Consider the following 23,545-nt stretch of genomic DNA (forward strand, 5'->3'; position numbering starts at 1 on the left):
GCGGAGGAAGAAGAGGATAGTGGTCATGGGGATGATGGTGCTGTTGATATGGAGCAGTTTTTACTTTCCTTTCTCAGAACGCTGGAAGAAATTCTTCAGAAGATAGTGCAGTGTATCCAGGAGGAAGACTGTGTAAGTTCTGGGTTGTGTAGAAGAGAATTCTGTAGAATTAATGATTATGATGATTATTATTTGCAAGGGTTAGGGTTACAAGGCTTATTAGTTGCTCCAAACAAAATGTGTAAGTTGAAGGTGGCTCTGGAGGTGTGAGCCTGGGTTCACACCTTATGCTTAACTATTTAACCATAGTTTGTAGAATAAGCTACAGCTATCCAGATTGGCATGTCAGGTTTTCAGTCCACCATAACTTGGTTCAGCCCACACTGCAGCTAGCAATGCTTGTAAGCTGAGGGCAGCTTAACAAAACTCAGTTTCTCTGTCTACACAACACACCAGGTCAGAGAGATCAACCGTGTTGTGGCTTCAGGGCGTTCCCAGGAGATGCTAAAGCGGCAGCTGGGTTTTTCATGCTGAACCGCAACTGCCAACCCTATTTAAGCCTCATTTTGCATGCTGAGCAAGGGGGTAGATCAGCGTTTCTCAAACTTGGCAATTTTAGACATGCTGGCTGGGGAATTCTGGGAGTTGAAGTCCACCCATCTTAAAGTTGCAAAGTTTGAGAAACACTGGGGTAGATGGATGTGACACTTTCAGAAGATCTAGGACAGTGTTTCTCAACCTTGGCAAGTTTAAGACGTGTGGACTTCAACTCCCAGAATTCCCCAGCCAGCATGTCTTAAAATTGCCACGCTATGCTGGCTGGGGAATTCTGGGAGTTGGTCCACACGTCTTAAACTTGCCAAGGTTGAGAAACACTGGGGTAGATAATATGGGGGGGGGGGATTGGGGGGCTGATTCAGGTGGGAGCAAAAGTACAGATTAAAATTAAGACTGCTTCCTCAGTGTGAAACTCCTGATCCATATCAGGGCTGGCAGTTTATTAAAATATACAATCATAGACCAAACACGTATGACCATATATTTTAATAAACGAATACATTCAGGGCTGGCAACCTGTAATTAAAAAATAAATAAAGGCAGTTGTGCAATAGCTAATGGTGCTTTTTTTTTTTAATCTGTTCAATCGTGTCCAATTCTCGGAGACTGCCTGGACAGGTCCCTGCAGTTTTCTTGGCAAGGTTTTTCAGAAGTGGTTTGCCATTGCCTCCTTCCTAGGGCTGAGAGACAATGGCTGGCCTAAGGTCACCCAGCTGGCTTTGTGCCTAAGGCAGGACTAGAACTCACGGCCTCCCAATTTCTAGCCTGATGCTTTAACAGCCTTCGGTTCAAGACACTGTCCTGGTTTGCCCACCTGAAAAGAGTAAAGAAATTAATCCAGGAGACAAATCCAGCTATGCTTGAATGTATGGACAGGGGTGGAGGGAAGGGAAAAAAAACACATTTATGCAAGGCAGGGAGGCTGCATGAGAACCGCCCCAAATTGCATCTGGGGTAGAAGCTGGGTTTTGAGTGGATTCAAGTTGGCTGCTCAGTCCCCTCTCCCTCCTCCCCCTCTCTCCCCCTCCCCAAAGTCCTTACAGTCCTTCTCAGTGGCAGATTCCCGGCTGAGAACCCGCTGCAGCATCCTGATCAACGCCCTGGGGAGCAACACTTGCTTGGCCAAAGTGGATTTAAGTGGGAATGGCATGGAAGACCTCGGGGCCAAGATGCTGTCCAAGGCCCTGCAGATCAACAGCACGCTCAGGTAGGGAGACCTGGAGGAGGTCCTGCTGGTCATCCCAGCGGGGGGAAGTCTCTGAAGATGGAGGCTGACTGCAAGGCCCCTTGTGCCCTGGAAGGTGATGCACGCTGGGCAAGAACACTCACTGCCAACCAGACTCTCCCTCTCCTTTCTAGGAGCATTTCCTGGGACAGGAATGGCACCACGGCCCAAGGCTTCCAGGACGTTGCCCGGGCCTTGGAGAAGTGAGTGAGCAGAAACACCCACCTGGAGGGAGGAGGGCAACCAGCTCTTGACGGCTCTTTTCAGTCCACTGGGATCAGCATACCATGGTTTAAGCCTGCCAGAGCCCTTCTTAAGCATCCCTTGGAAAGAACCCACAGCTCAGTTGGGCAGAGATGAAGTGGGGGAAGGAGAGACAGAGAGAAAGAAAGAGAAGGGGTGCCCAGGAAGGAGAAGGGGAGGGACCCACTGCCCCATGTGCTGCAGGTTTTAACTCAGCCGGCGACCGGCACGCGCTCCTTGGAAAGAAGAGGGTGGTAGGTTAATGGGTCCACAGTGTGGCTTAAATTAATTACTTTTTATTTATTTATTTATCTATTAAACTTCACCGCCCAACTTGTATACAACGACTCTGGGCGGTTTTACCATAATGAAATAACGTATCATCAAAAAATACAATGTGCATATTATATATATATATATATATATATATATATATATATAATGTACATATAAAAATACAGATACAACATATAGATACAAGATGGCAAATCAAGATGTTGGCACCATCACGGTGCCAACCATGCATGGCTATTGCCCCTCCCTCCCCAGGCCAAGTGGCATAGCCAGGTTTTAACCCCCTTCCTGAAGGCCAGGAGGGTGGGGTAACTTATTCCAGATAATAATGACTCTGGATGAGTCAGTGAGTCGATGAATTGCCATTGGGCTGGCAGAGAGGTCCTTCAAACGACAGCTGGTTCTGTGATGGAAGATAAATTGCTTGCCCTGAAGGTTCTCACTACACCCGGCCGGCCCAGTCGTTGGCGAGCTCTGCTTTAAAGATGGAACTAAGGGGTTGGGTGCCCAACCGGAGGGAGACCTCCGCTTGGGTTCCTGGTTGGTTGAGCAGTGGGTTGGGTTGGGTTTCCTTACTGGCTAGGCTGGGATGTGGAGAAGGTGGAATTATTTCTGAGAGTGGAATTGGCCTTAAGGAGCACCAGAAGCGTCACAGAGGGGTCAAAAATGTCTACATGGTGGCCATGACCGCAGGATCGAAGCCACGCCCTTTTCCAGGCACAGAAACCCACCAAAAAGGGGCAGGGCTTTGACTGCGCAAGCCTGGCTGCCTTTTGACTTTTTTGACCTCCCCTGTGGGTGCCTCTAAGGAGTACCCCTTCCGTCGAAGTAAACCTCTAGATTTTGTCATGGGAAAGAAAACTCTCCAAACAGTAGGATTTTTTTTTAACGATATTTAATTGTAGGAAGCTGCAAGTGGAAGTGGGTTGAGACCATCATTCCCTTGTGCATGCTATTTTCCCCTGGCCAAAATTTCCCCCTGCCAGGCTTCAAACAGTTGTATAAAGAGAAGCCTTGGCAGGGGCGATGGGTAAAAAAGCTGGGGAGGAGGGGGGCTCGCTGGGGTGCACCCCTTTTGTACCCAGCATGCCGTTTGGACCTTGTCAAAGCAGACTTTCAGTGGCTCCTCCCTCCGTCGTCTTCTGCAGTAACTTCACTCTCAAGTTTATGTCCTTGCCCATGAGCGACATCACCACAGCCTACCGCAATGCCCCCGACAGGATGGATGAGGTGTGGCAAAAGGTGAGCCCGCTCCCCGCCATCTTGTCAGGACAGCGATGAACTTAGGTGTCCTGTCCCCTCCACCACCACCACCACCTCCTCCATCTTCTCGTCCCTCTCAGATCCAGTGGTGTCTCCTGAGGAACAACCACTCTTCGAGGGTCTCCCAGGACCAAGTTTTCCGTCTCCACCAAGGGATTGTCTCCAATAGCGCCGAGCAAGTAAACGTTCCCATCTCCCTGGATCGCCTTCTCCTACTCAATATCATGGGGCGTGCGGAATGCGCTTGCCCCTTCCGAACACGATCAAGGGGATGCAGGAAGTGGTGGGATTCGGGTGGCCTGAAGGTCACCAGCGTCTCTGGTTGGTCTGCTGGGACAGACGCATCGGAGCGTTCCCAGGTCCAGGGGAGCTGAAAATGACGTTGCCCTGTCCTGCCCCTCCCTAGATGATGAGCCGCCTCTGCGTGAGAGTCCAGGAAGAACTACGGGTCCTGCGAACATGCTCTGCTGACTCTGTTCAGGAGGAGGTCCTCTACGCCCGGAAGCTAATGAAAGAAGCCAAAAATTCAAGAGCGGTGAGATAAACCGTTTTCCTTCTTCCTGAATACGACATGGCTCGCCATGCCTTAGAAGTTGCAAACTGGGTTACAGCTCAAGGCAGAAGCTCCGTTCTGCCCCAGGAATTAAAAAAAGACCCCTCTGAAGCATGTGCAGAATGCATGTCCCTTTCTACCTAATAACCCTTTCCGTTCCACAGCCCAACCTGCCTTTTCATAAAAGAAAGCGGCGTGAAAAATAAGATTGAAGCTAGAAGCGCCTTTCTAAAATCACTAGTTCATGGTCACCTCTGGTTTAACTCATGGAGCTATCACAGATCTCTAAGAAGCCTCTTTATGTTTGCTTCCCAAATCTATTGAGGTCTCAGCCAATGGTAGCACTTGGCCAAATTTTGATTGCTCTCAGAAGCCAAGCAGAGTTGGATTAATACTTGGAAATGCCAGGGTGGTAGACTAGACTGGGAAGTCAGAATCCCAGAAGAAGGGAAGGCAAACCACTTAGAGACTTGGCCAAAAAATTGACATTACTGAGTCCCTGAGGTCTCCAGAAGCCAAGATCAGGTTGTAGGATCCTTATTTTTTATAGGTATTAGGATTCAGGGTTAGGTTGAAAGGAGTTTCTACAGACCAAGGACTGTTAGCTGGTGTCCCTCAGATGTGTTGGGCTTCAACTCCTAGAATTCACAATGTCATCCATTCTAAGACCTCATGAATCTGGATAAGAAAATGGTTGGTTGGTTGGTTGGTTGGTTGGTTGGTTGGTTGGTTGGTTGGTTGGTTGGTTGGTTGGTTGGTTGGTTGGCCGGCCGGCTGGCCGGCCGGCCGGCCGGCTGGCTGGCTGGCTGGCTGGCTGGTTGGCTGGTTGGCTGGTTGGCTGGTTGGCTGGTTGGTTATGTGCCACCAAGTTGGTATTGACTCTTCCCAATCTCATAGCTAGACCTTCTCCAGGATGATTGGTCCCCTGGCCTTTCAGGTCTTCCAACAGGGCACTCATCGCTGCTGTAATCAAGGAAAATGCTTGAATCCTCTCTGAAACCTCATTCCGCTTAAGCATTGTTTCTCATCTCCTCCCCACAGCTCTTTCCCAGCCTGTATGAACTTGGGCACCTGCTGGCCAGTGACGGGCCAGTGCGGCACCGGCTGGAGTCCATGGCCAATGAAGTGGCAAAAGCGGTTGACAAGGAGCTGCAGGTATTGTGAAGAAGGCATCTCTCAGTCTTCCTTTCACACATTCATGATGACGGGTCCAGATAGTGGGAAGTCCTAGGCTGCAGGTCTTGGGAATCTGAGTGTCCAAGACTGGGGTGTCTTTGGTGGGTGTTAAGAAACCAAGATGGCAGTCTTGATTTCCCTGCCCGCCCCCAGGGACACCCCAGCTCACAGCTTCTCTTTCTCCCAGATGATCTTGGAGTCGATGGTTGCTCTAACGCAGGAGCTGTGTCCACATGCCGTCCAGGCAGCCGAAGAGCATCACAAGGTGTTGGCAGCTGTTTCTGAGCACATCACCGTGCCCCGAAACTTTATCCGGGGTGCTTTGCTGGAACAGGCTGGCCAGGATATTCAAAACAAGCTCAAGTAAGACGTGGGGTGTAAATAAAGCCGGTGGGTGGGTGGGGAGGGCTGGTATCAGCAGGGCAGCAGCTGGGGAGGTGGATTCCAGTGCAAGGCTGGCATAGGAGAATGCCCACCTGAGTGTGAAGAAACAAGTAGGCATTTATGCCTGCTCATCCTCTGACCTTCTTCAACCTGGATCCCTCTCCAGCGAGGTGAAGCTGTCTGTCGTGACGTATCTCACCAACACAATTGTGGAAGAACTTTTAGAAGAGCTGTATCACGCTCACAAGAATCTGGTAAGAACAATATCTTCTCTCCCACCACTACCAGTGACCCACATCCCACATTCCCATGCCATAGTTTCATTCTGGCTTTTGGTCTGGAGTCTCAGCAGGCCAGAGAACCTGGTTGGCCTTGTTTGGGCTTGGAAGCTAAGCGGGGTCAGAGCTGGTTGGTATTTGGGTGGGAGGCACCAGCAAATCCCAGCACTGCAAGCCTCACTGGGAAATCAAAACAACTCCCTGGAAGAAGTAAGTGGCCCACCCCTTCCATTATGCTACCAGGACGTCCATGAAGTCACCAGGAACCAAGATCAACCTCAGGAGACTTCACTTAACTCAGGCCTGGAGCATGTATGCTTTGTGTGTTGTTCCTCCAAGCTATGTTTCAGCCTGGTAGATGCAAAATTAAACTGAAGAAGAAAATCCCCAGGATGCATATTCTCTATGAAGCTCTAGAAAATTTGATTATATTCCATTATCCACAGATGTTCTCCTCCTGGAGGTGGACACCTGACGTTGATATGAAGCCTCTATTTGACTACTTTTCTGTAATGCCCCCACCAATCAAGGGAGTACCAGCCTCACTACAGTTTAAACCCTGGTAGAAACATTTTTACCCCGCCCCACCCCACCCCCTTGGCATTGGAGATGCTACGACAGCTACTGCAAAACTAAACTTGGCTATTATGAATATTGTGGGTTTTATTATAGCCTTTTAGAATAGTTAAACCCATCCCTACAGGGCTTGGAAACGCATTGCATGACAGGCAATATGGGAATATCTTAAATATTTTTAAAAACCTGATCAGTTTTCCCATTGCCACTGACTAAAAGACAAGAAAGGCCTCATCTCTGTAGGGTTACCAAGGGAAGGGAATGGTATTTCTGGCTTTGGAACTGGATTCAAACTGGAGCACTGTTTGCAGGACAGTAAAAAAAAAAAATTAGATGACAGCTGCACAGGTGTGATCAAAGCCACGGCCTTTTCTACAGATGTTGCTCATGGGATGGATGTTCAAAAAAAGGGGCAGGGTTGGTTCTGGCTGCCATCTCCACCTTTTTGACCCAGCTGGTGTTCAGCATTAGAAGCATTATCAGGATTATCCCAAGCTTATAGCCCCCATCTTCATTCCCTGTCCCCCCCATCCACAGGCCCAGCACATCACCCACCTCCACCGACTTTCCGAGGGTCAAGACAGCGTGATCCTTCTCGAACAGCTGGGAAAACACCACCTCCAGGACCAGAAAGAATTCCCCGAGAATGAGCTCGACTCCAGCATCGTAAGTGCTCATGGGCTGGCTCAGGCCAAGTCCCAAATTTTGCAGAAGTCCTGAGTTTGAGTTACGGCATGACAGAGAGGACTCTCGCCCACAGGACACCATGGCTATCAAAAGACAGAAGAACTGCCGCAGGATCCGGCCTGCTTCTGCCTTTATTAGTAAGTGCGAGAATGATTTCCCCGGGCACCGTTCTTAAATCCATACTTTGTGCCATAATTTCAGCTTTAGATACTGGTCGGTGTTCAAACATCCCGTTACTCAGAGCCCGAGGGAACTGTAGGTAGTTTTCCCCAGTGCATCCATTTTTAGAGGCCAATAATGAAGCAGTCTGTGGAATCCCTTCTTCTAAGCTAAATCAGTGTTTCTCAACCGTGGCCGCTCCGAGCTGTGTGGATTTCAACTCCCAGAATTCCCCAGCCAGCCATGCTGGCTGAAGAATTCTGGGAGTTGAAGTCCACACAGCTCGGAGGGGCCACGGTTGAGAAGCACTGCTCTAAATTTTTGCAGTGTGGCTCGTTCAGCCTTATCCGAATTCATTTCCAGATACGACCTGTTTTCCCGCTTGTCTGATAGTGCATGTAAATTCTAGCTAAGCTTCTCCACGTGGGTACAATGGGCTTCCACCCCCAGAATCCAGGCCACGGAAGAGGGTTTCAAGCTTAAAACAGCCCCCATTCTGAGCACCAAGCACCTGCTTTGGACTTGAAACGGAGTCATTTCAAGCTGTTCTGGAATCGGTGGAGCAGCGTTGAGGCCCTTCTGGGGTGTTTGGAACGGCACCGGGACACTCCCCGAACAGTTTGCAGCACCCGTTTTGAGTGTCTCTTTTCATGCACCCCTTCCCTGTGCCGCGTTGGACAGCCTTCATTGCCATCCATGCGTCCCTTCCCTCCTTTTGCAGGTGGATCAGAGCAGGACGGGGAGCTGGCAGTCTCCAACATGAGCTCACCCCTGGGGTGGATAGCTCTGGTTGGCAGCAACCAATTCCCCTACTCCCACAGCGCCTCCTTTGAGGGGCTTTGTGACCTGCCCACGGAAGGGGCTCGGCTTGAGCACCGGACGTGTGGCAGACCCCGGCCACCTCGCTCGACTCGGTTCCGCTCCAGGGTGAGTACTTTGCCCACACGTCCCCACCAAGTATCTTTCTCCTCCTCCTCCTACCTTCTTTGCACCGACCCACTTGGCTTGTCCCTCTTCATCCTTTGCTTTGGCTTTTGGGGGTCCAGGGCATCGGTTTGGCCAAAGGTGAATGAGCACCGGTGCCTCCCCTATTTCCCGTTTCATAACCTTTTGACCTCATTCATCTGCATTCCCTTTCCTTTCCCAATCACCTTTAACATCCATTTCCATGCAGGCTCCTCCTCGGGGTGTTTCTCGATCCACCTGTTTTCCAGCCCTCTTTTATTTTTTTACTTGTTGGTTCTCTTCTATGTCCATCTTTTTTTCCGCTTCCACTCAATACGTGGGAACCATTAACAGGGCAATGTGCTTTTCTCCCCTCTTCAGAACCGAATCCTTGGTTCCCTGGAATGCAGAGAGCAGGAAAATGGGTTGGCACCCAGACTGGACGAGGGTCTAGATGAGTTTTTTAACCGGAGGGTTCTGAGTGACACCATCAGGTGAGCCGAGTGCAGATCCCCATAATGCAGAATTAATATCATTCAATTCTCTCCTTTCTGCCTTCATCCTGGAAGAAAAGCACATTCCACTACAGGCAGACTCAACTTACGACCGTTCCTTTAATGACAGTCCAAAGTTACAATGGCCTCGGAATGGGTGCTTTACAGCATGTAAAGCACTTCTGAGTATCACAAAATGTCACACTACCACTCCATGGTCACATGATTGCATTTCCGGCACTTGGCAGCCAACTCACATTTACAACCGGTTGCCGTGTCCCACAGTCACATGATTGCGTTTTGCTATTTTTTTTGCTGTTTTCTGGCAAAAAATGCCCATTGGGGAAGCTGGGTTCACTTAACAACCACTGTAAAAATGGTCATAAAATTGGGTCCAGTCATGTAGTGACTCAACTTACGACCACAACAACTTACGATGGAAGTTCCAGTCCCAACTGTGGTCATAAGTTGAGGACTACTTGTATCTTAGTTCCATCGTCTTTCCCTCGCAGTTACCCTTGGATATCTCAAGTCTCCCTAATCCAGAGTTAATGTCGTGCCTTTTTCTCCCCTCTGCCTTCAAAAGCACTTTCCACCATCTTGGTTCCACCATCTTTCTCTCGCGCAGCTATCCTCGGATGTCTGAAAGCTGTGGGGTAAGGCCAGGCCCCTCTGATTCCCTCCCACCAATGCAAAGAAAGCGGAGGAAGGGCCTCTTCCATTTCCGCCGATACCACAGCATCAAGGGAGAGCGGGACCCGGAGGATCTGCCCCCCAATCCCCCCCCACCTCCCCTAGGTGGGGAGGAACCGAAGCCCCTGCTGTACTCAGTCATTAGCCATGAGAAAGAGTGGAAACATGGACAGGACATTGTGGGAATGACAATGCCTCTTCCCGGATCGGGGCCCGTGGCCCCTGGGAGTGGGGTGAAGGGCCTCCTGAGCCGTTCCAAGCAGGTAAGGAACGCTTTCTTCCGGGGTTGGGGGCTCGAATGAGGAGGAACCCCATTTTAATTCCCTTTCCTTCCAAAACAAGGTTTCCACTCCTGATTCAGAGAGGGTGGATGCAGATTCCCGAAGGACGGAGTTCTTGCAGCCCTTGCGAGTCCAAGGCGTGGCGCTGCCCGGGATGGGCCGTGCTAAAGGCTGGAGCTTGGATGCGAAGCTGGAGGTAATGGGCGGTCAGCTGGGAAGAAAGCCAAACTCTGGGGGAGGAGAAAACGACTGTTTTTGCTCTTTGGCGTGCCATTCATCGGCTTCCTTCCCCGGTTAGAGCGTTGAAATGGAGGAAAGGAGAGGGAGCCTACGGGAGCAGCAGAGAAGACGTTCTTCGGATGACACAGGTACTCTGCCTTGGCAGCCTTCTCAGCTCACCTCTCCCCTCCGGGAACCTGAGTCTGGGGGCATCACCTGGCCAAAGGAAGCTCTTTCGAAGCCCGGTGGAGTTCATGGGGGCTGAGATTTAAAACTGTGGATGTCAAAAATAGGAAGGGCTCTCTCCAAAGGTGGTTCCTCCCTAAAATTCATGTTTTACAGGTCCTCTCCATCTCAAAAGCCAACGTCGTAGATAGGGGGTACGCCTGGCAGGGTCAAAGACATCAAGATGGGGGCTGCCACGTTGCAATAGAAACTTCACTCTTTTGTGTCGCGTAATGATTGCAAGGTGGCAGCTGCCATCTTGACTTTTTCGACCCTCCCCCAGGAACGACCTGGCCACAGCTGAGCATATCGTAAAGAGGAACATTAACAGAACACGGCAGCAGTGAGCAAGTTTGAAGTTTCAGCAAGAACGAGTGACTGGTCTCAGTAAATATATTTGCTCAGAAGTAAATGTGCTTTTTTCAGGGGGACAAACAACATGGAACAATTTTTATTTATTTACACACCAAGCTCCTATCAGGTCAGTTCGGCTTATGCCGACGACTAGATATAGAAATGCAGAAAGCAAGATGGGGCCCTTCCTTTGGCTCTAGCTCAAATGCAGCTTCATCCTTTAATTCAGGGGTCAATTAAACGTGTGGACCTCCAAATCTTGCTGAACTACACTTCCCAACACCCTTTTGCCATTAATTGCATTGCCCTGGGCTGCTGGGAAGAGTCTGACACAATCCCAGGCATCAGAGAGATTAGAGCAGTGTTCCTCAACCTTGGCAGCTTTAAGCTGTATGGACTTCAACTCCCAGAATTCCACAGCCAGCAAGCTGGCTGGGGAATCCTGGGAGTTGACCTTCACACAGCTTAAAGCTGGCAAGGTTGAGAAACACTGCTTTAGAGACTGAATGTTCCCATCTGTACAATGGCCGAAAGAGCAATTTTGTGTTGATTTAATATTTCAATATTAATGGACAGTGTTCAATATTGGTTGATCGTTTTTTTTTTTAATCCATACAGGGCAAAGAGGTTGGAAGCCCCACCCTCCACTGCAGAGCACCAAGCCAAGCTTTGCCACCATTCGGCGGGCAGAAGCCAGCTGGGACATAGGTGGGTCGGGATTCCCAGAATTTCCAGCAAACCTTTGGCTGATGTTCAGGGAAGTCTGGCCCATGGGGGAATAACATCTGCAGGCCAGCTGTTGTGTTGGCATGACATGCTGACTCAGGACTGAGTGCATCATGGCAGAGGCAATTAGACCCATTTCCCTGAACGGATAGAAGAGAACATCTGTGAACTGCGGAGTCCTTCATGCTCTCTGAGCTTGGCTGTAGATGTTTCATCACCCCACTAGGCAACATCATCAGTGCGAGGGAGGGTGGTGTTTGCTCCCGGTTGATATCCAGTAGCTTGTCCTGCCAGTGTTGGTGGGGTATGGTTTTCTCCTTGGTAGTTCCTTGATCAGGGGTATTGCTGTTTGCTTGATTGTTTATCTGCTTGATTGTTTACCCCAATGAAGGAACTACCAAGGAGATAAGCAAGCAAGCAAACAGCAGTTTGCCCATCAAGAGCTGTGCTAGAGGGCAGATCTTTCGTATCTAGACGCAGCCCACTGCTTCACCGCTGGGTCTTTGGGAGAGAAAAAAAGGTGTGTTTCCATTGTGCTCAGTGGGTGTCTGGACCAGCAGGGTCTCGCTCGCCCAGGTTGGAAACAGGGTGCAGGATTCAGATGATTGTTACGAGAAGCAGCAAACCGGTTTGAGAGTCTTCAGCTAACTGCCTTGACCGTAGATTTGGCTATTCAAAGCTTGAATTAATCCCTGGTGTTTCTGCCTTCTTTGTTCCTCTTCCCCCAAACTGGCAGCTGAAGAAAGCTCATCCCGGGAGTGTGGGGGCAAAGGTAACCTGCAAGACCAGCCCCTGGAAGAAAGGCAGAGGGGGGCAGATGAGAGGGGCGTGGCAGGGGCCGCGCCGAATTCCGAGAAGGACCGACTGATGGCATCAGCCAGTGCAAAGCAACAGGTCTCGTTGAATTCAAGGGGCTGGAGAGAATTATGGGGGCCAGGGGTGAAGGATGGGGGAAGGAGGACTTGAGGGGTCCCAGAGAAGAGTGAAGAGGAGTAAATATGAATGGGTCATTGGTCTCTCGTCACAAATCGATTTGCAGTCTGTGTTAAATCGTACATCCGGTAGAGTAAGGAAGATGACCTTGACAGAGATAGCCCAGATCTGCTACCAAAGCAGCAAGGGGAAAAACATGGCTTAAGTCCCAGACAAGAAGAAGGGATGTCCAAGTGACTCAGACAGACACCTCCTTAATTCACATGAGTATAAGAGGTAAAGCACAATCCGAGTTCTGGGATTCTGGGATTGTAGCCAATATTAATAGAAGAAAGTTTAGCCTTCTTGCGGAAGTGATTTCTTGTTTTGGTCTGCCTTGTGGGGCTGACATAAATGCAAGCTAGTTGCCAAGCACCCAAATTGTGATCATGTCACTGGGGGGAGTTCTGTGACAGTCGTAAGTGTGAGGACCGGTCACAAGTTGTTTTTTTCTGCACCGCTGTAAGTCCGAACCGCCACTAAACTAACGGTTGTTAAGGGAGGACTACCTGCACACGCAGCATTCCATGCCACAAGTCATGCCAAATGGGTTTGCTGGGAACTGTAGTTCAACAAAGCTGCTTATTCCAAAGGATTGAGAAAGGGCCCCCTCTTTAGCTCCAGAAAGGGCAATGTCTCCCACTTTCCTATCTCCACACTGGCCTTCTTTGTTTGCAGCAGTTCAGGGATCTCTCTTCCACTCCCAAGCCTGTGGCCCTCCCCAGGGGCCGGAAGACCCCCAGCCAGCCCGAACGAAGCCGCAGCAACGAGGAAGCCAGCGGGGCAGGTGGCGTTGTTCCAGAAGATACATGCACATTTCCTCCGGTAGCTCAACCCCGACGCAGACCCAAGGAGCAGGAAAACGAAGGTGAGGTGTGATCGAGGCCCTGGGGCGGGGGGTCCTCGACTCAAATCCGGGATTAATTGGCGCAGGAATTAAAAAGGGCAGGAGTTCTCCCTTTTGGAAAGCAGCGTTTTCTCTGTGGTCTTCCCTTCTTTTCTCCTAGTTTATTTAAAGCGAAGAGGGTCCCATTTTTCCCATTCATTTGCACCTTGATGAATACTGGTAGTCCCAGGGTTAAGAATGAGTTCCATTCCAAGGTCTGTTGTTAAGATGAATTTGTACTTAAGCCGGCACAGCATAATGCTGTATAAGTAGTATTGTGTAATTAACTCAAATCATTGTGTATTTAACTCGTTTTCTTCAGCTGAAGCTCTGTGTGCTGAGTTAGATCTTTGGCAAACTTCTGCCCATTTCCATGTTTCCCACAGGGGACAGCCACCCTCATTTTTTATCCATCTGGCCACACATATATCGGATCCCTTGACCACATTCACCTTGACAGGCAATGCAAAGCGTTTGGAAAGCCTGTAATATTTTCCCCCTTGGGGGGAAGGAAAAAAATCAGGACCCAGGCTGCCCAACAGTCCTGGGCAAGTGAGGAATACTGTGGTAGTTTCAGCCAAATGGGCACCAGGCATCTCTGGAACATCTGTCCTGTTATTATTTTTTCTGACGTCAAACGCGAAACACTGCTCTTAGGCAGCATATTCAAAATGACACGGAATGAATAAAGAGCCATTGCGACGTAAAAATGCTGAAAGGGCAGAAGAGAAGCAAAACCCAGTGATTATTCTGCAGCTTCTCTGTTCTGGTTTGTTTAATGGGGTGGATGATCTTTTGTGGCTAAAGGCTACGCAAGAGTGGGGACTTGGGTCCTCTTTCCCTCCTTATTGGAGGGCTGGGGGTTAAATTTAATATAGGTAGTCCTCGCTTAAGGACCATGGTTCAGACTTACAACGGTGCTAAAACCTGACTTGCAACCAGTCCTCGCACTTACAACATCACAGCATCCATGCAGTCATGTGATTGCAATTCGGGCACTTGGCAACTGGTTCGCATTTATGACCATCGTAGTGTTCCACAGTTATGTGATCGCCAGCCAGTTCCTGGCAAACAAAATCAATTGGGAACCATCTGATTTGCTTAATGACCATCTGGGTTGCTTAATGACCATGTAATTTGCTTAATGACCATGATTATTCACTTAACAACCGCTGCAAACATGGTCATAAAATCAGTTCTGATTCGCTTAACAACCGCATCTCTTAGCAACCAAATTCCAGCCCCACTTGTGGTTGTTAAGTGAGGACTACCTGTAGATGTTTTAAAACTAAGAGAGGTTTCTCATTCATTTCTGGAGGAAAATTGTACTTCCTTTCTTGATTAATTTGTTCTTGAATGCAAGGAGAGGCCCAGAACGAGCAGGAGGTGGGTTGCCCATTTTATTGACAGCCAGCAACTCCGGCAATCATCCAAATGTCGGTTTCTTGAAGTGTTCTGTTCCAAGCTTTGTTAAGCAGGATTTCCAGATGGGATCAACAGGAGCTTTCCCCAAATTTCTTTGGGTAGGGAATGCTGTCAAGGAGACCTCACCACTAGTGCCAGTCTGTCTGGCTACCGAGATCCCCCAGGATGGTCCCCATTCAAACAGTGTTTTTCAAACTGGGCAACTTTAAGAAGTGTGGACTTCAACTCCCAGAATTCCCTGGCCAGCATGTGTGGACTTCAACTCCCAGAATTCTGCAGCCAGCATGGCTGGCCAGGGAATTCTGGGAGTTGAAGTCCACACATCTTAAAGTTGCCCAGTTTGACAAAGAGGGATTTAAACCTTTCAAGAACCTGAGCACAGTCCTTCTCCAGAAGGACGGACAGCAGGGCAACCAGATCAGAGAGAGAGAGATCCACCAGGGGGCAGCAAAGAACTACTGAACATATGAACTCTCTGCTGCCATCTAGTGGCCCCGGGATATTTTTTAAAGCCCAGAGATGTGACCCTAACTGACAAGTTCTCTCGGGGGCTCAGGACTCTCTGATGCTCCGGTTTCCATTCCAGGGGAACCTGAAGCAGGGAGGAAGATGGCTCCGCTCAAACCAAAGAGAACACGGCGAGCGCAGTCCTGTGACAAGCTGGAGTCCGATCGGGGACGGATCCCGGGCTCTGGAGGTAAGACGGCGCTGGCGTTCCCACACTTGCGGGCCAGCCGGGGGTCCAGAAGGCGTGACGGGGCTTTGGAGCAGGAGGCCCTTCCAAGAAGCCAGCTGGGCTGAACTGGGATGGGTGGTGATGTTTGCTGGGGAAGGAAAAGCCCTCTGTGCATGCTTAGAGGATGCTTCTTGGTAAAACTTGGTAAAACTTGGTAAAACTTGGTAAAACTTATTCCTGGGAAGTTGGAAACGTGGCAGTCACCCTGGGAGACCACAGTTCCAGAGGGGAATCCCACGGCGACTGACAAGGCTGGGTTTTGGTGTCGTAACCCTCCCCGTCGAGCCTGGTTCCCACGGCTAACTCTGTCTCTCCCCCTTTCTCCCCGCCTCCATTCCCGCTGCCAGGTGCCACGGACCTACCCCTGCCTGACCCTCCTCCTCCTCCTCCCCCTGAATTCGACCCACCTGGCTGGAAATCTCGCCCCGCTCTTCCTCCTCCTCTCCTTCCAGCAGATCGGCCCGGGGGTAGGTATAGATGACCTTCCAGAGCCCCGCTTTTTCTCTCCTTCCTCCCCTTTATTTATTGATTTCTTTATTCATTCATTCATTCTTCAAATTTCTATCACCACCCATCTCTCCCAAAAGGTGACTCTGGGCGGTTTACAATAAAATCACATCTTCTTTTATCGCGTCTTCTTTCCGCAGGAGCTCCCAGATCTGGGGCGGAGTGATGGAGGAGGCCCTGGGACTCCAAAAACTCCCCACCGTCTGGCCGGAAGACCAAGGGGGAGCCGGACGTGCTGCCGGGGGGGGGGAAGCGAAGGATGGGGAGGGTCTTCTCCAGGCTCTCCCCGCCCCCCCGCCCAGAGAAGCCGGTCTCCTGCCTCGGAAAGGTTCCCACTGGGGACCAGGCCTCCTGATTCCTCATTTCTTTCCTCCATTTGTGCCTCTTCTCTCACTTCTGGGTCGGACGTCCATCCCCCTCTGTCCGGGGGGATTCCCCCCCCAGCTTCGTTTTTAACCAGGGTGGTGAGAAAACAAGAAAGCCACAAGAATGCTCCCCTCCCGGCTGTTCTGGGTGTCAAGGGCACCCCTTCCCTTTGCCCCCCCCCCGAAGACAGCTTTCCTTCCCCTGTCCCTGACTTCATTCTCCCCGCCCCATCCTGCCACAGCTGCTGGTCCCGCATTTCGCACCTCCGCCCCCACCCTGCCGCCCTTCCTCCTTTCCCTCTGCGGTCTATTTTCAGCTTGTATAAAAGAACAGAGAATCGTAATAAATTATATATGGACATTTTAAAAAGGCTCTTATTAGTGGTGTGGTGCTGTTTTCTCCTAGGAAAATTCAACCTTCTCCCGCATGGCCCCCCTCAGGTTTCTGGGGCGATTCCCCTCCGACTAAGCAGCCTCAGAGCTGTAACCTGCAAGAATTTGGAGGAAGCCGCGTTGGGAAGGCTGTTGAAGTGGTCACATTTTGACCACCTTCACGCATGGTGCTAATAAGGTAGTTTGTTGGGCTCTGACCTTAACACAAAACTCAAGCTATTAAGCTACAGTGGGTAAGGCCTATGCTTGCAACAGTGGTCTGTGCTACAAGCCATGTGTAAGTGGAGAGTGGTCCATGGGTTGTTAGGATTTGTTAGAACTTCAGTGCAAGACGCCGTTTTTTTTCCTTTTTCTTAAAAAGCGTATTAAGGTGAGAAGCACAAGCATTTTTGGTTGTTGTTTTTTAAGCCTCACTTGGCAAGCAACAAATGGCTTTACTTTTTTTGCAGTTCCTCCATTCTCTGGAGGCTTAGTTGATAGGCGGTTTAAAGTTAGAGTATTTTTTTTCTGTCTAAATATGCCCAGAACTCTATATGCATGCGTATGGGTTGTATACTCTCACCCTACCTATTCAACTTGTACGCAGAACACATCCTGCGACAAGCTGGGCTTGGGGAATCCAAGGCTGGGGTTAAAATCGCTGGAAGAAACATTAACAATCTCAGATATGCAGATGATACCACTTTGATGGCTGAAAGTGAGGAGGAACTGAGGAGCCTTATGATGAAGGTGAAAGAAGAAAGTGCAAAAGCTGGCTTGCAGCTAAACCTCAAAAAAACCAAGATTATGGCAACCAGCTTGATTGATAACTGGCAAATAGAGGGAGAAAACGTAGAAGCAGTGAAAGACTTTGTATTCCTAGGTGCGAAGATTACTGCAGATGCTGACTGCAATCAGGAAATCAGAAGACGCGTAATCCTTGGGAGAAGAGCAATGACCAATCTCGATAAAATAGTTAAGAGCAGAGACATCACACTGACAACAAAGGCCCGCATAGTTAAAGCAATGGTGTTCCCCGTAGTAACATATGGCTGTGAGAGCTGGACCATAAGGAAGGCTGAGCGAAGGAAGATCGATGCTTTTGAACTGTGGTGTTGGAGGAAAATTCTGAGAGTGCCTTGGACTGCCAGAAGATCCAACCAGTCCATCCTCCAGGAAATAAAGCCAGACTGCTCACTTGAGGGAATGATATTAAAGGCAAAACTGAAATACTTTGGCCACATAATGAGAAGACAGGACACCCTGGAGAAGATGCTGATGCTGGGGAGAGTGGAGGGCAAAAGGAAGAGGGGCCGACCAAGGGCAAGGTGGATGGATGATATTCTAGAGGGGACGGACTCGTCCCTGGGGGAGCTGGGGGTGTTGACGACTGACAGGAAGCTCTGGCCTGGGCTGGAGCATGAAGTCACGAAGAGTCGGAAGCGACTGAATGAATAAACAACAACAATGCAAACTTAATTTTTGCATGCACTACTCTATTTCTAAATCTACCTATGTCCAAAATGTTGTGTGAATGGTGAGTCACACCCACCATAGTTCATCAGCTGTAGGGTCATGTGGTCTATGAACCTATAGGCAGTCCTCGTTTAGTGACTGCCTCATTTAGTGACCATTTGCAGTTACAATGGTAATGAAGAAGTAACTTTGCAACCAAGCTTCGCATTTACGACTTTCGCAGGTCTGTAAAGCAGAGGAAAGCTGAAGTCAGGTCGTAAGCACAGTTGTGGTTTCACTTAGCGAGTGCTTTGCTTAATGACCGAGTTGCCAGTTCCAGTTGTGGTCACTAAATGAGGACTACCTGGATTCATAAAGCTCCACTCATTGAAAAATGCTGGTCGATATCAAATTTAGGTCTAGTGAATGAATCATCAAATTTGCAAGACTGTGGAGGCAGATGTGAACGGAAGGAGAAAGGAATGACACTGCTCTGCTAACTCATAAAAGATAGAATGGGAATGTACAACATGGGCCTTGTGCTGGAAAGCCAAACAGACCAAAGGTACTAGATCCAGTTACAAGGGATCTGGGTTTGCAGAGCTGGGAAAGGCCTAAGATCCTGGGAATCTTTGCAAGTTTCAGCCTGGATATACCCAGATGGATGTCCTGAAAGACACTGGTTTTACCTGGATTCAGAAGAAGATAGCTTTCAGACGATGGGCACTTCGACAAGGAAAAAATGACTTGCTCTGTGTGTGTGTGTGCGTGCACGCATACACCCAGGGCTGTGTCTTGTGGGTTTCCAGTCTCCTGTGCCAGGGAAGGAAGACAGAGCTGGATAAACAGGTCTCTGATATTCCTAAATGGCCAGGAGATGGCACCAGCAGCAGAGCTGTGGCAGAGAATGTCAAGTGAAGAATTTATTCTGCCTCTTTCCATTCACTTTTTCCTCTCTCTGAAATCTCTGCTTTTCAGCTTCTCCTTCCTTCCTTTAAGACAGAAGAAACTGATTTATAGGTTAGCTGGGAAACCATTTCTCCTTTTTGCCCACACCCCTCCGCCACACCAGCCCATCAAAGCTGGTCTTGGAGATCTTTCCAAGATCATCAACACTTTCCTGCAGGCTGATGGTGTTTGCGGGAGATGTTCCAGATCAGAGCTGTTTCCTTTCATAGGCCAACAAGAATTCCTTTACTTGTTCCATTCTGCAGTCTACACTTTGCTATTTAAGTATTTATCTCTCTGCTAAGGCAGGAGGAGGCCCCCGTTTTTTCCCAACCTCAACTTCCAGCTGAGTGGACTTCAATTCCCAGATTTCTCAGCCATGGCCCTGCTGACTGAGGGAGGGGAGAATTCTGGGAGTTGAAGTCCACACACCTGGAAGTCGCCCCATTTGGAAAATGGGGCTGTCCCCTGCTCTCCGCCAAGAATCAGCACCACTGCAGATTATTCATGGTACTTGGAAACATTTCTGTCCCTTGTGTTTCCCTTTGGTCTTCACTGCTGTACATTGTGCAACTCTGAAACAGAAGGAAATGATTGAAGACCAGGTTTGAGTTAATTGACATAACCTTGATTAATAGCCAATCATTAACAGAAAGAAAAAAAGAGGAAAGAACAAAATTAAAGATTGAAATGCACATGGATCAGTGTTTTTCAAACTTGGCAACATGTGGACTTCCAACTTCCAGAATTCCCCAGCCAGCATCTTAAAGTTGCCAAGTTTGAAAAACACTAATGTAGATGTCTTAATTAGCAGCTGCCTTTTATAGATGGAACTGTAACAGCAAAAAAGTTAATTAATTGAAACTTAATCAGTGAAGTTGAGAACTTGGAGAGGGAAAGCTACCATAACATTAAGAATTATTTCAGCCTTAAATGCTTGCAAATAATGTTGCACTTCTTGTTATGCCCTGGTTTACTTAACTATGCTTTGTTAAACCAAGCCCAGTATCTAAGCCAGGGTTTACCTCTCCTACTGACAGGTTCAAACACCTAGCCCAAACTGAGGAAGCTGTATTTTAATGTAATGCTTGAACCTAGCAGCAAAATCGTAGCTTGTGGGGAGGGGGATAAGACAGGATAAAACAGACACTTTATTGGCCCCAACTAGCAACATTTAAGCTTAAGCTTGGATATTAAAGGTGCTAAGCGGATTTCACACTGCTTCAAAGCTGCAGAGACAGAATTGCTGGGCCATCAATCCAGACCCATCAATAAGTGATTATTTATTATTCTGTCAAAACCTTCCAACTTTGCAGTCTCAGGCCCTCTGCAGAATACCCACAGGCACTGACCAGGCTCAAAACACAAATGATTAAAGGACACCATTTTATATCATATTATAGCAAAGCTGGATATGCAGGCTGTGGTCAGAAAAGTCAAGATGGCCGCAGCAGTGACAGTTTTGGGTGTGCATCACCTGCCACCCTTTATAAGCCTCTGGTATTTGAGGTGGTGGAGAATCTGCAGGACCCAAGACTTTTTAGATATCCGTGGCTTGGGACTCCCTGTGACCCCAGCCATGTTGGCTGCAACTGATGAAAGGGAGTCGAACGATATCTGGAAGTTCACAATTCTAAGCCACGCTGTCTTAGAACATCTCAAGCAACCTCAGAGACGTGATGGAAAGCTGGGAAGGGAGAGTTCTCTGCACATGCTCGGAAGTGGGCTCTCCTGACGAAAAACCTGGCTGAGCTCAGTCGGTCGTTGAGAAGAGTTGCAGAGCATAGAGCTTTCTGCAAGACTCTCCCCCACAACCCGCCCCAAATGGGGCTGGATGTATAAAGCTGAAGGTGTCCACCCCCAAGCCAGGCCCCACTGCCAAAAATCCTCCTCCTCCCTCCATGCGCTGCATTCATTCCTTCTCCCTGCAACGGATTCCAAAGCCCGGAGGGGGTTTCTTCGGAGATAAAGATATGCTAGGAAAACCATAATTTGTGTAGCAGGCTATCAACCGTTTCAAAGATGCCTCAGCAGCTGCAGGGCGTGAAATGGCAGGCCGGCCCCGTGTGGCGTGCCAGTGGGTTGCAAACGTGCACAGAGGCAGCTGCCCCACGCCCACGCCAAATCCCCAGGGAAGCCTTGGGGGGAACAGAGCAGAGAGCCAAGAGTGGCCTCCTGAGCAGATCAGCATCTTCAGTCTGCATCCCTGGCGTAGGACTCCGGGTGTGTTAGGAATGCAATTCCCAGGAGCCCCTGGTAGGTTAGGCAAACAATTCCCAGTATCCCCAAGTAGGTTAGGCACATGATTCCCAGGATCCCCGGTAGGTTAGGAATAAGATTCCCAGGATCCCCTGGTAGGTTAGGAATAAGATTCCCAGAATTTCCAGGTAGGTTAGGAATATGATTCCCGGGATCCCCGGGTATGTTAGACATACAATTCCCAGGATACTCGCTCAGTTATGGTTAGGGGATTCTGGGAATCATATCCCTGGGCATTCTGGGAATCGTATGCCTAACATACCTGGGAATTCTGGGAATCATATTTCCAACCCACCTGGAGGGGCCCAGACCAGAGAAGATCAAGATAAAAAAGATAGGAAGCTAAATGTCCTTTGAAAATAAAAGGGCATCGTCGGATCTGCCTCGCCCAGCTTTTTTTCAGGAGAAGGCGTCTGATTCCCATTTATCCAGCTGGCTTAACTCAGAATCATTCCATAGTTTCTCCAAATTCAAAATAACGTCATTGTTGCAGAGCCAAGACACACTCCAGGGAATTAACTCCAATCATGGAAATTGGGGAAGGAAGCAAAAAGGACATGACCAATCGAAATAGCGAGGAAAACGCTGGGGATGGGTTGTATTTTCCAGCAGAGAATTCCCACGCAAGGTGGTCCCTGCAGGAACTCTGGGATTTTGTTGATTCTGGGAATCTGGGCTCTGAGGATTTAAGGGGCTGCCAAAGGGATACTTACTGCCATTTGAACGAAAGGGACATTTGGATGAAAGGGGCCCGGCAGGGGAGGAGAGATGGAGAGGGTGGAGTGACCTGCAAAAGAGGGCTCCTGGAGGGGGATATGAAAATGTCTGGCTGGCCCCAGGAGGAGTTTAAAAAAATTGGCCCAAATGCAATCAGAGTGACTGACATTTTGCAGTTTCTCCTTGCAAACTTACCGACACATACAAATCATGATACATCATTGACAATACTACAGGTGACTCTCCTAAACACATTCTGGTCCAATCCTGCGTAGCTTTTGAATGCACCAAGGTCATTTCGGTGACTCTCTAGCACAGGAAGCCCCCCGGCATTCCTAAGAGTTTAGCCTCCTTTGAGAAAAACACCTATGCAACTTTTGATTTTCTCTGCCATCTAGCAATGTGGCTTGTCTTTCTCCTTGAATGCTGATGCTCACAGTTCCAGATCCTGCCTGGTTATTTTCTCCACACCTCATCCTACGTTCCTGAGTTGAAAATGAGGACTGGTGCTGAGAAGACCATGCCCTGTCATGTGTGTCCCATCTGCCCCATGGCTCCTGAGTGAGGTCTGCAGCACATGTTGCAACCTGGGATGGGTGGGCTGAACCCGTCCTCATGACGGTCACTAACTTGCCTTCTTAGGCTCAGATGTTGCAGATCCTTCTTGCTGGTTTTTCAAGGAAGGGGGTGCAGTGTCTCATGCAGAAATTGTTTATTTTGTGTGCATACGTGTGTCCATATCCGGGGGGGGGGGGCAGCCATGTTTCTCGGAACCCTTGCTGATTCCAGTCCTGAGTTCCTGGGGGCCGTGTGGATTCTAGTTTGCAAGGGATCCTTAGGAGTTTGGCAAATTCCAGCTCCCAGCCTGGCTGTGAAGTTGCAACCCATTCGGATGAACCCTAAACTCTAAATCTGAATCAACAAAAACCAATCCTTACATTCACATCACAAGCCCTGCACAGATGAACCAATCGCATTACAGCTGAGACACAATTGAATCATCTAATACAGCGTTTCTAAATCTCAGCGGCTTTAAGACCTGTGGGCTTCAACTCCCAGAATTCCCCAGCCAGCCATGCTGGCTGGGGAATTCTGGGAGTTGAAGTCCACAGGTCTTAAAGCCGCTGAGATTGAGAAACGCTGATAGAATTGTAATTATAATCAGGTTCACAGAGCATGGAAAGAGAAGCGCTGAGGTCCCATGATGGCTAAATCAACTTTTTACAGTCTCGTCTAGGGTGATGTGTGAACCCAGGTTTTGCTCTTTCAGTGTCCTCCCTACAGGATAGGTCTCAACTCCCCGATCTTTTCTTTCCTTCCCTTGTTAGGTTGGGCAAGGAGTCAATCCCTTTTCATCCATTGCCTTGTGCCAAATGAGGACAAGAAAGTCCCTGATGGATGCTTCAGACAAAGCCCCAAACAGGCCAGGAAGGAAACAGATCCGCCTTCCCAAACCCGGTGTGTTTGGGCTGTGTGGACCACAACTCCCATCAACCCTTGCAAGCACTCCATCGAATACTTCTGGAGGCACCAGGCTGGGAAAGGCTGACCCTCCTCCATTATTGCCTTC

General features: G+C 49.2%; 1 protein-coding gene across 1 annotated transcript in view; it reads left to right on the plus strand.

The window, feature by feature from the left end:
- The window catches only part of CARMIL3 (capping protein regulator and myosin 1 linker 3), a 53,046-nt gene extending 36,937 nt beyond the window's left edge, over nucleotides 1-16,109 (plus strand). Inside the window, exons 20-41 of the mRNA XM_063301587.1 lie at nucleotides 78-132; nucleotides 1,593-1,765; nucleotides 1,918-1,986; nucleotides 3,469-3,562; nucleotides 3,664-3,762; nucleotides 3,990-4,118; nucleotides 5,178-5,291; nucleotides 5,500-5,675; nucleotides 5,863-5,950; nucleotides 7,088-7,216; nucleotides 7,311-7,374; nucleotides 8,118-8,323; nucleotides 8,723-8,835; nucleotides 9,464-9,791; nucleotides 9,871-10,005; nucleotides 10,108-10,177; nucleotides 11,226-11,315; nucleotides 12,070-12,227; nucleotides 12,984-13,173; nucleotides 15,203-15,313; nucleotides 15,700-15,819; nucleotides 16,000-16,109. Coding sequence (XP_063157657.1) covers nucleotides 78-132; nucleotides 1,593-1,765; nucleotides 1,918-1,986; nucleotides 3,469-3,562; nucleotides 3,664-3,762; nucleotides 3,990-4,118; nucleotides 5,178-5,291; nucleotides 5,500-5,675; nucleotides 5,863-5,950; nucleotides 7,088-7,216; nucleotides 7,311-7,374; nucleotides 8,118-8,323; nucleotides 8,723-8,835; nucleotides 9,464-9,791; nucleotides 9,871-10,005; nucleotides 10,108-10,177; nucleotides 11,226-11,315; nucleotides 12,070-12,227; nucleotides 12,984-13,173; nucleotides 15,203-15,313; nucleotides 15,700-15,819; nucleotides 16,000-16,025 — 2,737 coding nt within the window. The 3' untranslated portion in view covers nucleotides 16,026-16,109. The remainder of the gene's footprint in view (nucleotides 1-77; nucleotides 133-1,592; nucleotides 1,766-1,917; nucleotides 1,987-3,468; nucleotides 3,563-3,663; nucleotides 3,763-3,989; nucleotides 4,119-5,177; nucleotides 5,292-5,499; nucleotides 5,676-5,862; nucleotides 5,951-7,087; nucleotides 7,217-7,310; nucleotides 7,375-8,117; nucleotides 8,324-8,722; nucleotides 8,836-9,463; nucleotides 9,792-9,870; nucleotides 10,006-10,107; nucleotides 10,178-11,225; nucleotides 11,316-12,069; nucleotides 12,228-12,983; nucleotides 13,174-15,202; nucleotides 15,314-15,699; nucleotides 15,820-15,999) is intronic.
- Nucleotides 16,110-23,545: the final 7,436 nt, after the last annotated feature.

Source organism: Candoia aspera, chromosome 4, assembly GCF_035149785.1.
Source record: "Candoia aspera isolate rCanAsp1 chromosome 4, rCanAsp1.hap2, whole genome shotgun sequence".
NCBI lineage: Eukaryota > Metazoa > Chordata > Lepidosauria > Squamata > Boidae > Candoia > Candoia aspera.